Here is a 12,768-nt window from a genome sequence, read left to right as displayed (position 1 = left end):
GAGGCTTTATGGGTCTATTATTTTTAAGAGTTCTTAGAGTTTTCTACATGTATTACCATCTTGTATCCAAATAGTGATAGCTTAGCTTCTTTTCCAATTTAAATCTTTAAGTTCTTTTCCTTGCCTGACTGTGCTGGTGAGGACTGAGGACATTAACAACTACCATGAATAATAGTGGAGGAAGTGGCCATTCATGTCTTGTGCCTGATCTCTGCGGGAAGGATTTCTGTCTACTTTTGTTGTGATGCTGATTTCCGACTTGCTGTGTCTGGTCATTACTGAATTGTGGTATGTTCCTTCTATCCCTGTTTTGCTGGGTGTTTTCTTTTTTATAATAAATAGATGTTGAGTCAGGTCAAAAAAACTATCTGGATAAATTGATATGACCATGATTTTTATCGTTCCTTATATACATTTGGTGCATACATTAATTGATATGCAGATATCGAATCATCCTTGCAACCCTGAATAAGTGTGATTTGATCATGCTATATGATCCTTCTGATACATTGTTGAATTCTGTTTGCTAAGATGTCTTTGAGGAACTTTGTTTCCACGTTTATAAGGGATATTGGCCTGTAATTCTCTTTTTTTAAGGAATATTTCTTTCTGCTCTTTGCATTAGGATTATAATGGCTTGATAGAAGGCCATTGAAGAAGGATTCTTTTTTTTTTCATATATTTTGGAGGCACTTTAGAGGTACAAGAAATGAGTCTTATTTGAAACTTTGGTAAAACTCACTAGTAAACTTATCTAAATCTAGGTTTTTGGTTTGTTGGGGATCTTTAATTACTGGTTGAATTTTTACTTATAATTTGTCTGTTAGAATTGACTCATTCCTCCTGATTCAGTCTTGGGAGGCTGTATAATTCTATGAAGGCCTGCATTTCTTCTAGTTCCTCCAGCTTAGTGGCATGTAGTTATTAACTATATCATAACTTCATATGATCTTCTCATTTCAGAGCTGTTTGTTACAATCTCTCCCCTTTCAGTTCTGACTCAATTTATTTGGATTTTTTCTCTTTTGATTCTATGAATCTAGTTAATGGTTTGTCTATTCTTTGCAAAACAAACCCCAGGTTTCATCTACCCTTTGTATAGTTTTCTTTTTATTTCTGTATCATTTATGTTCACTCTAATTTTAATTATTTTCTTCTACTTACTTAGAGATTCATCTGTTGTTCCTTTTCTAGTTTTCAAACTGTGAGCATATTTATTTGAGTTTATTTTGTGTTTCCTCATATGTATAAAAATAAAAATAAAAAGAATGGGCGCGCAGGCGGCGAGGCAGGCGAAGGAAGGAAGGCCAAACTGGTTGCTCGATCGGTTTATTTCATGTCCATCTCCATTCTCCTCTGATTCTCCTCCTGCTTCTTTCTCCCCCATCCTACTTCATTCTCTCTCTCACTGCCTCTCTCCTGGCTCTCGGTCTCTCTCTCGATCTGTGGATCTGGCCCCCGTGGATCTGGCCCCCATGAATCTGGCTCCGTGGATCTGGCCCCAGAGGATCTGGTGCCGTGGATCTGGCTCTGGCCCCCAACCCACTCTTACAGCCTAGTTAAATCTCCACCGCATGAGGGGGTTGGGGCATACACATAGGTGTGGTCAGGTAAGGTTCTTTTCCCTCAGGGGATGCTTCTCCTAGGACTTAATTCTCTTTCAGCAGGAGGATCCACCCAAGGGCAGAGTCCCATGAATGTGTTTCTCTTCTCCTCAGCCAGCAAGCATATAAGAATTCATAATATTAATCATTCTGTATGGACACAATAAGAGATGCATTAAAGCTTATAGAATTGCTCTCCTGGGGCCATCTCAATCTCAGACTACAGTGCTCAGGCCAGATCAGTCTTTCCTAGCCCTGGCAGGGTCCCAGTCTCATAATTACTATTGGATCATGACAGTATTTGTCTATGATCAAGCTCTTAACTTATAGTTAAGAATTAGGCACTTTGGCCAGGCCCATCTCGATGCCAGGGTAGCACATAACTCACCGCTTGCCCTGGATCCTTCCCGTCCCACGTCGGGGACCCTACTTTGAGGTGCTAGGAACTGAGGGCAACTGAGGCTTAAGTGGAGAAAGCAGATGTCCAGGAAGGAATATCGAGGCCAATTAAGTCTTAAGTTATAAGAACATAATATTGTCTTCTTGTGTCTATACAAAAAGACATAGCTTTAAAGTAAATTATTCAAAAGGCATAAAGAGGAGAGAAAGGCAATGTTATAATATTCAGTGTCCTAGGAAGTTCTGACCTTACCAATTAACAGAGTTTGATTAAGGAAGAGCAGATAAACTGGTAGAATTGGTTACAGATAAACAAAAGAATGGGAGTGACTCGGGAGCACTTTGATGGGTGTGACTGATAAACCTAAGCTCCTAGTGGCAAGGGGGAAAGGACAAACCAATGATATCCAACACTCATATAAGCCCGTATTACTATGATCTTTTCCCTTCGTTCTCCCTTTCTAATAAGTTTGGACAGTTTATCTTCATTCTTGTTCATTTTGAGGTGACCTTTGATTCCTCTTTATTTTTTGATCCATTGGTTGTATAACAGTATGTTCATCAATTTCCAACTGTAAGATTTTTTTTGATACCAGAAACATCCATAATTTCACGGGATTATAATATTTAAGATAAATGTTGGAGCAGAGTTTACGGTTTTCTTTGTATTATGACTTGTTTTGATGCCATTCAGTATACTTAGAACTAAATTGTTAGGATTGATATTGAATGGGCAAAACAAAATGTGCTAGTAAGGAAAAAGGGCAAATTCAATTCTTTATGTGGGTAGCAAGTCCAGAAAAGGTCTTTTCTCTTACCAGTTAATTTTGTGTTTGATAAACTTTCATTCTTAGCATATAACTTGAAAATATGTATGTATGTGTGTATATGTATATATAACTTTCAATTGGGCTGGAGCGATAGCACAGTGGGTAGGGCGTTTGCCTTGCACACGGTTGACCCGGGTTCGATTCCTCCATCCCTCTCAGAGAGCCTGGCAAGTTCCCCGTTGCATATTCGATATGCCAAAAATGGTAACAAATCTCACAATGGAGACGTTACTGGTGCCTGCTCGAGCAAATCGATGAGCAATGGGACTACAGTGCTAATTTTTAATTAATCTGAGGAATTTTATTAAATAATTAACTTCCAAAATCATAATCTCTTTGGTTGGATAGAAATAACTTGGGCTAAAGGGCTTTGGTTGACTTTTCAATAATGGAATAATCTTATATAAATTATAATAAAATTATAATTAAATTATAATAATTATTTTAAAAATCCTAATCTTGAAAAGCTATTGTGGGTACCAAATTGAATTTTGTAAAATTGTGTGGGGCGGGGTGATAGCACAATGGTAGGGCATTTGCCTTGCATGCTGCCAACCTGGGTTCGATTCTTTCGTCCCTCTCGGAGAGCCCGGCAAGCTACCGAGAGTATCCCGTCCGCACGGCAGAGCCTGGCAAACTACCCATGGCGTATTCAATATGCCAAAAACAGTAACAACAAGTCTCAAATGGAGACGTTACTGATGCCCCCTTGAGCAAATCAATGAACAACAGGATGACAGTGATACAGTGATACAGTGAAGATCTTCTTCTGCCTTTCTTTTAATAGTTATTTCTATTGTTGTCTCTTTATCTTTTTTTTTTACTCTTTAAGCACAGCATCTTAATTCTGTATCTCTTAGCAACACTTTACACATATTAAATTTTCTTTGATAATTAAATTCTCATTTTGATTTATCAGTCTCATGCCATGGTAATACATTATTTATTTAATTTTGATTTGGGGGCTATGCCCAACAGTGCTCAGGGATCACTCCTGGTGGGACTCAGGGAACCATATGGGATACCGGGGATCAAACCCATCTCAGCCATGAGCAAGACAGTTACCCTTCCTGCTGTACTATCTCATCAGCCCCTCTGGTAATATATTATTTTTACTTAGTGAGTAGTTGAACTATACATTTTAATTTTTTTTTCTTTTTGGGTCACCCTGGTGATGCTTAGGGATTACTCCTGGCTCTGCACTCAGGAATTACCCCTGGCAGTGCTCAGGGGAACATATGGGATGCTGGGAATCGGATCCAGGTCGGCCACATGCAAGGCAATGCCCTACCCACCGTGCTATCGATCCAGCCCCTACATTTTAATTTTTATCTAATGAATATTTATGTCAGCAAATTTTCAATACGGTTGCTAATTCTGTGAAAAACATTTTGGGCAACTTTGGGGGAATATTTCTTGGATAATAAATGTCGGGCGAAATCAGTGGTGGCATGTGTACTGTGGTAACACTGTATGCCTAAGACATTAATATTATAAATAATGATATATCAATATAAAATAAATTCTACACATATGTAAGGTCAATAACTCATATTAACATATTCCTTTCCAAAGATGGTAGAGTTTCATTTACCACGAATAATATAAAGTCTCATTTTTTAGTTTTTTGAATTTGGGGACACTTCTGATCATGTTTGGGACTTACTCTTGGCTCTGTGCTCCTGCATCACTCTTGGTGGGCTTGGGGCATCATATGAGGTACCAGGAATTGAACCCAGGTCTGCTCTGTTCAGACAAATGCCCTATTTTTTTTTAAATGGTCTATACTTTAAATTTTTATTTTTATTTTTTTTTAATAATTTTATTGAATCACCATGTGGAGGGTTACATAGTTCTCAGGATTATGTCGGTTATACAGTTCTCAAACACCCTTCCCTTCACCAGTGCCCATCTCCCATCACCAACCCCCCCAGTATACCTGCCGCCCCCTCCCACCTCCCCAGTCCCCACCCTTGTACATGATAAGTTCCACTTCGTTTATGCCTTATCTCGATTATATTCCATGTTTCAACACACAACTCACTACCGTTGTTGGGGTTTCCCCCAAAAAAGGAAAGCAGTCCTATTGCCAAGGAGGCATTTGATAGTTCTCCACTGCTAAGAATATAGAGATATTAAGTCCCGCTGTTTGTTACATAACTTTTCTTTTTCCCCCTTGCCCCGCGCCACCGAGTTCACGCCTGTTTAGTAATCGCCACGCTGCCTGACAAGGGGAAAAAAAACCGAAAAGGATGGTTATTTCCCGTCATCGGCAGGCGTGGGGCTCTGGCTTAGTTGATAGACAGAAACCCAAAACCGCGCGGCCGCGGCCGCGGCCGCGCGACCTAATGTCATCTTAGCATCAGCAATATGTAATATGTCCCTTCTTAATGGGTCGGACTTTTGTGGGAGATCCTAACAAGAATAGTAAGTCTTTTGCTGAAATATTGAAGGCAATCAAAGTGGTAGCCATCTCTCTAGACTGAACTAAGCTATATCCCGACACCGGCTGAGAAGAAATATCCTTCTTTCTCGGGAAGAAACGCGGCGTGGTGTCAAACATAGTGTGATGTCCATTAAGCAAACAGACCTGGTGGCGTGGGAATGGGATATAAGGGGAAAAATTATGTACATGGAACAGTGGGACGCTGGTGGAATCTCGAGCCGGAGCCGATACCAGCGCAAGCTCTTCGGTTCCAGAAACTGCTTGCAAATGCCCTATTTGATGGACTATCATTCCAGGCCCCTGAAGTTCAATTTTTTTAATAATTTTTTTGTTGAATTTAATGTACACCAATAATAACGGTTGACACAATTCTAGAGTTGAAATTGAGTCAGTAACAAAGCTCCAGTATTAAAATCAGTAAGAGTTAAAAATCAACTTTTCAATGTGAAAATTGTTAGTTATTGCTGCTTATGGGTTTGTTAAATCCTTATCTAATCACTTACTAGGCTGCTTATTGCTAGTTGGTCCTTCTGTGACACTGTTTTCATTTGCCCTCCATTTTACTTGGCTTCTGTGTGAATCTTTCATCTGATTGGCTGTGCTCCTACTGGACTTTCAGTACTGAGGCGTTAGGAGGTGTCCAGGGACTTCAGGATCTGTGTTCTGGGCCAATGATTTGACCCGGCGGGGAATGTGTGAGATGAAGGTCCCGAGTAGGGGGCTTGTGGGGAGGTGCCCATCCCAATTCCAGGAAAACACCAACGATCTCATGGGGGACTTGAAACCATTTGCAGCTTGGCGTCTCCGCAGAGAGTACTTGTGAAGTGGTGGGTTGAGCCCTTGGTGTGGCTGCTGTGAAGGGGCGTGAGTGTGGACACTGGACTCAGTAGGGCAAGTACGTGGCCCACCCGGGTCCCAAAGCCCCCAGAGTTCTCAGCTGCAGGCACCAGTGTTTCCATGAACACCAGCAGCGTGGCCTGCATCTCCTCGTGAATTTAGTGGGGAGGGGATGAGCAGGGCCGGCGGGTGGGCCCCTTTGCCGGTGAGAACTGGAGAAGTGTCACTTTTTTATTTCCACCATTCATTGTCACTGTCACTGTCATCCCGTTGTTTGTTGCTTAACTCGAGCGGGCACCAGTAACGTCTCCATTCTTCCCAGCCCTGAGATTTTCTCAGCCTCTTCTTACTCATCTTTCCCAACAATTGGAGGCTCTTTCAGGGTCAGGGGAATGAGGCCTATCGTTACTGATTTTGGCATATCGAATACGCCACGGGGAGCTTGCCAGGTTCTGCCCGTGTGGGTGGGATATTCTCAGTAGCTTGCCGGGCTCTCCGAGAGGTATGTCTGAACTCCATCAACTATGGTGTGGTAATTATGGAAAATGGGTAGGAAGTGTCTTATAATGTGTTGTGTGGCCGAGAAGTAGAAGCACGGTCCGGAAAGTTGGCCTGGAGTGTGGAGGTGGGGCTGGGTCCCTTGGGGTGGGGAGGGTTCTCACTGTCCCCCTCTGGGGTGCCCCAAGTGCAAACAGCCTGGTGTGGAGGCCCACTTCCACCATATATATATATTTCCAAAATTTTCTGAATTTTGAAAAGCAAAAACGGTGCAAATGTTTTTAACGCTTATTCGTTGAAATATTAGGGTGAAGAAGGAGGCGCCCAGGAAGGAATCCTGGAAGACATGCCCGTGGAGGCAGACAGCGAGGCCTATGAGATGCCTTCCGAGGTACGTGCTTTCTGACTGTTGGAGTTTGGTGTATTCACACTGAGGAGTTCAAGTTGGGTTTTTCTAACAGCAGCACCACCCCAGATCTGTCACGGAGAGATTTCCCTTCCGTTCTTCTTCAGTGAATGTGCTTTAGTCTCTTGCTTCACAAATTGTCCAAATCCAGGACATGTATTTTTGCAATTGTTCAGACTTACATAACAGCAACAAGCAGCAGAAACTATATGTGGCACAAAGAGCCTGAAATATTTGCAGGCTGACACTCTGTGAAAATTTTGTCAACCCCTGCTTTAGAGATTATTTTTAATGGTAGCCTTCTATTGCAAAATAAAAGTTAGACAAAGAAACTGAGTTCCAGACAAAAGTAATATTTTGTTTCATTTCAAAGTTGCCTGCATAGCATTATAAATCTTCAATAAAAATGTTCAAGTCAAGGGTCAGGGGGTTGGTGCATATGTCCGGTGACTTTGCTTTGCATTCAGGAGACTGAGGTTCAGTCCAGGACACCACGTGGTCTTGCATTCAAAGAAAAAGAAATCCAGGATGGTGAGTGTTGGGACCGGAGCCGCAAGAGAGAGAGACGGGATAGTCGAGAAGATTCTTGCAAGAGAAAAACTTTATTCAGACCAACATGCTGGGGCTGCACCTCAGGTGGACGCAGCAGCCTGCGCTAGTTAGGGCAGCCTTTTTGTAGGGCTTGAGTCCTCAGGGCCAGTCACGTAGTCACGTAGTCTCATCCGGAGCCACTATCTCCGGATCCGAGTGTCCAGAACCATTATCTAGGCCCTGCGTCAGGAGTCACTATCTGCGGGGCCGTGGGACCGGAGTTACTATCTGGGCTCTGCATTCCCAGATACTCCTTCCATGAGCGGGTCAGATGTTCCCTATCTTTTAGGCTCGTACGTGATCATCAGCCAACCAGCATACAGATAGCAGGATGTATGTGACAGGACTTAGGTACAGTGCATTGCTATGTACAGCTCAAGGGCGTAAGCATGGTTACAGAAGCAGAACAAAGCGAGGTTACAAAAGTCAAAAGCGGGCAGCTAACCATTCAACCCAATATAGTTTCTTCCAACTCAACAGTGAGCACTGTAAGCAATGAGCCCAGGCTATGAGCACTGTAAGCAATGGCCCCCAAGCCCTGAATCCAAAGTAGCCACTAAGCACGGACAAGTTCTGCCCCTCAAAATTCCCTCCTGAATTACAAACTATAATTTTTTGGAAATGCAATATGTGCATGGTTTGTGGCAATAAACATATTTCAGTCTAGCATTAAATATAATTTAGTTAGTATAATTTAATTTTATCTTCATTTTTTTAAATAAATGAGTTATTTTAATATAAAATATATCAAAAGGGACATTAGAAATTTCCCTCCTGCTAAGTGAGATTGACCTAAGGAGGAATAAAAATTTTGAACAGTCTTTAATTACTTTGATATAAAGTCACTAGATTATTATTGAAAATCTATCCACAAAGAAGAAAATCCAAACACTACATGGCTTTAGTTTTAATTCATGTAAAACACATTAAAACCTATTATTTCTCTTTCTACCTAAAAATGGAGGGGGGAGGGACTTGCCAGCCATTTGTTTAAAGATACTAATCTATTGCCAAAACTAGACATCTCAAAATCTACCATTGTTTTGTTGGAAATTGAGTAAAAATATGTAAACCTTTTCTGTTATTTTTCCAGGGCATCATAGAGTGACATTGACATTATATTTATGGATATTGCAGTTAGTTTCTTTGTCAATAAGATCCCACTAGTATGGGGGTATTTGATGCAATTCACAATGCTAAGCTCTACAGAAAAATTTTTTCTAAGTACTTAATAATCCCGAGCCCATAAGGTGTTTAATTTTTGATTGACTACAGATATAAATACATTCCTTCATTTATTCATCATGATTCTATTGACAGACATTAGAATGTACCTAACATCATAAGGGCAAATGACACACAGTTCAATGTTCTAAGTGACTTGTTTAAATTGTCAAGCTGAATCTTACAGAAGAGGTCGTGTCAATGTACAGGAAGAAGCTGGGAGGTATGGTTGGCCAGTATGTAGGGGAAGACATCCTCCTCCGGGGAGTGTCACATATGAAGAATTGCATGTCTGTGGACGCATATACGCAGGTGGATGAAGAATTCTGAGAAGTGAAGTTATGATTTGAGGTGCAGTCCAGGAGGGCAGTGTAGGAAGATCCTAAACTCATCTCCTCATCACTTTTTTTTTTTGGTTTTTGGTTTTTGGGTCACACCCGGCGATACACGGGGGTTACTTCTGGCTCATGCACTCAGGAATTACTCCTGGCAGTGCTCGGGGGACCATATGGGATGCTGGGATTAGAACCCGGGTCAGCCGTGTACAAGGCAAACGCCCTACCTGCTGTGCTATTGCTCCAGCCCCTCCTCATCACCTTTCTAATGTAAGGAATAATTCACTTCAGGGCGGGAAATCTGACAACTAGCTGAGCTGGGTTTTTTCCAATCACAAAGGACCACATCCTATGGGGGCCCTCAGAGAGGCCGAGAGGCCTTTGCACTGTGAGGGGCGCAGTCAGTGGGTGATGTCAGAGAGTCGCGTGTTCGACTCGGCCCAGAGAACGGGAGAGTTTGACCACATGTTTGTCACTCCAACCCTTGGAATCTGCACAGAAAAATGAACTGAACTTTCCAATCATCTGGCCTCAAAGATCTGTTGGGATTTCATCCCAGGAACAAAACCCCAAAATTTAGGAAACTGAGATTTTCATTGTAAAGGCTGCATATACCTCAGCTGTGACATGCAGCAAAAAGAAGCAGCTTAAAGGTTTGCTCTGCGTGAGAAAAAAGTCCTCATCTTGAATTATCTGCGGTGGGAGCGAGGGTTGGTCGGGACTCCCCAGAGACAGCATTATCCAACACTGTTATGTCCTCACTCTATCGTGGAGTGTAAGTAGGTGCTTGTGGATGAAAAATCCTCCAGCTGACATGCTGTGCCCAGCGAGAGGGAGAGTTTGAGGAATCTGCCGCTGTCCTATTGAAGCCAGCAGGTGCAGGCTCACCCCCCTCCCCTGAGCCAAGGCTGCTTTGACCTGTGTTCCCTTGTCTGCTTCCTTACTAAAGCCAGCTGTGCCTGCCAGTCCCTGCCCCCACCAGAATAATGGGAGGAGGAAGAAAGAAAGAGGGAAAGGGAGGAAGGAAGGAAGGAAGGAAGGAAGGAAGGAAGGAAGGAAGGAAGGAAGGAAGGAAGGAAGGAAGGAAGGAAGGAAGGAAGGAAGGGAGGGAGGGAGGGAGGGAGGAGGGAAGGAGGGAGGGTGAGAGGCTGGGAGGTAGGGGGGAATAAAGGAAAGAAGAAAAGGGAGGGAGGGAGGGAGGAAGGAAGGAAGGAAGGAAGGAAGGAAGGAAGGAAGGAAGGAAGGAAGGAAGGAAGGAAGGAAGGAAGGAAGGAAGGAAGGGAGGGAGGGAGGGAGGGAGGGAGGGAGGGAGGGAGGGAGGGAGGGAGGGAGGGAGGAGGGAGGGGGAGGGAGGAAGGAAGGAAGGAAGGAAGGAAGGAAGGAAGGAAGGGAGGAAAGGAGGGAGGGAGGAAGTAAGAGGGGATGGGAAGGAGGAAGGAGAAAAGAGAAGAAAGGGAGGGAGAGAAAAGAAAGGAGACAAAGGAGAGGAGGGAGGGGAGGGGAGGGGAGGAGAGGAGAGGGGAGGGGAAGGGGGAGGGACATAGAGATATAGCACAGTAGGCGGGTGTTGCCTTCTGTGTGGCTGACCTGGATTCTCTGCCCGGCTGCAGACACGGTCCCCTGGTCCCTCTGGAGAGATCCCTGAGCACAGCGCCGCGAGTGGCACTGGAAGACAGGGGAGCTGAAAGCACTGGCGCGAGGGCCGTGAAGCTCTCGTGGGCGTGCTGCCTGGTGCGGTGCAGTGACACTGTATTCCTGAATATCATAGTCCACCGTCGTAAATCATGTTGCCCGAGTCAATAAATAATAAAAGCTGATCACTTATAGTTGGCAGGAAGTCAAAACTATGAGAAATGAAGTTATGTTGTGAAAAATGAAATTACATTAACAGAGACGTCCCAGAACTATGATTTTAAACCTTTTCCAAAGTGGTGATCCACGCGTTGCTTACCCAAAGTCCTTGGTGATGATGACTTGCACCGACTCAACCTGTTGTCTTTCTGGCCCCCAAATTAGGAGGGGTATCAGGACTACGAGCCCGAAGCCTGAGAAACGTCAGCTCCCGCCTCCTCAGACCTGCTGACAGATGTTCCATCCCGTGCAAGTGCTCAGAGTCTCCGACGTGCCCGGTCCTAGCATTCTCTCAGTTCTTACAGTGTGTTTTGAAGTCTTCCATCAGCCGTGATTGGAATATCTGTACCTGCCCCCACTCACATTTCAGTGCTCTCCTTTGACTGAAATCAATATCTGGTAGCAGGGCTCTTGTGTGCTGTGGATATTGTGGCTTCAAACCTAAAATGTTAAAACTAATTAAAAAACACCTAAGTGACTACTGCTTCTTTCTAAATCTTCGCTATTTTTTTGTTGCTGTTGTTGAAAAGTTGTGAGTGTTTGACTATTCTCTGAGATTTATAGATGTCTTTTAATCATTCTTTCTAAGAGCAATTATTGTGAAACTTGTTAATATATACTAGACTTAACATGTGCGCATGAAACTATGCACCTATGAATTTTAACTCTGTGATTCCATTGTTTTGTGATATGTTTTATTAACATGTGTTTGTATATAAATGGTGAAAGTTAAAATAAAATGTTATCGCATTACAAAAATATTTTGTTCCATCTCTGATAATAATAAACTGTACTCTTAAAAATATAAAAAGAAAACAACAAAATTAACTATAAACAGCTTGACAACAATTGAAAGTAGAATTTTAGAAGTATTAGGGAAAATTAGATATTAATTTAACACTCTGAGTTCCCTGAAACAGTGCATACTGATAGGAAAGGTGCCTTAAATGTTTATTCTGACAGAATGGGTTTCATATAAGGATAAACGTAAGAAAAGTGTTGGCTACATCCACTTTAAATGTTCATTAGACATGTTTACACATAAAGAACTTGCTTAACTTTATTTAGTTCATCATTTCCTTTATAAAAATAATGAAAAACCCTATTCCCCTCAGGAAATGCCATTAGATATCTCTGAGAACTATCTTAGAAATCTCAGTGCTAGCAATTTATGTAAAAATATCATGGATGCCTTCAAATTTTGCTAAACATATGAATTCTAGGGTATTTAGTTACAAAGCTTTTTTCTATAAGGAAAATCTGTTATTTGACTCTGAACTCTGAGCGCTGACAGTGAATGTTTTGAAAAACCTTAGAGAAATTGAATTTCTTTATCCCTGATTCTTCAGGAGAAAAGTCATCTGTACAAAATTTAGTTGCAAGAAAGGATAACCGGTCTGTAACTGTGAGTAACACTTCCTTGTGAGTGATTGGCTACAAAGTATTTCCAAGGAAGGCAGCAGGACTAAGCATGGTCACCATCGAAACTTCTGTCCACCTAAGTGGAAGAGATTCCCATGGTGTGAGAAGCTCCCTGCGTCCCCGATAACCTGGAGAGAAGTGCTAATCTCCTATTAAATTTACATATATCAATCAATACCTAATGAGGACTAGAGTGATAGCACAGCGGGTAGGGTGTTTGCCTTGCACGCAGCCGACCCAGGGTTCGATTCCTCCGTCCCTCTCGGAGGGCCCGGCAAGCTACTGAGAGTATCCCGCTCGCATGGCAGAGCCTGGCAAGCTCCCT

General features: G+C 42.7%; 1 protein-coding gene across 1 annotated transcript in view; it reads left to right on the top strand.

Moving 5' to 3' along the window:
* Positions 1 to 11,780, top strand: part of SNCA (synuclein alpha) — a 119,037-nt gene extending 107,257 nt beyond the window's left edge. The window contains exons 5-6 of the mRNA XM_055137491.1: positions 6,922 to 7,005; positions 11,187 to 11,780. Of these exons, the coding sequence (XP_054993466.1) occupies positions 6,922 to 7,005; positions 11,187 to 11,219 (117 nt within the window). The 3' untranslated portion in view covers positions 11,220 to 11,780. The remainder of the gene's footprint in view (positions 1 to 6,921; positions 7,006 to 11,186) is intronic.
* The last annotated feature ends 988 nt before the right edge of the window (positions 11,781 to 12,768 follow it).

Source organism: Sorex araneus, chromosome 5 (genome assembly GCF_027595985.1).
Source record: "Sorex araneus isolate mSorAra2 chromosome 5, mSorAra2.pri, whole genome shotgun sequence".
NCBI lineage: Eukaryota > Metazoa > Chordata > Mammalia > Eulipotyphla > Soricidae > Sorex > Sorex araneus.
This window is presented reverse-complemented; position numbering and strand designations above follow the sequence as displayed.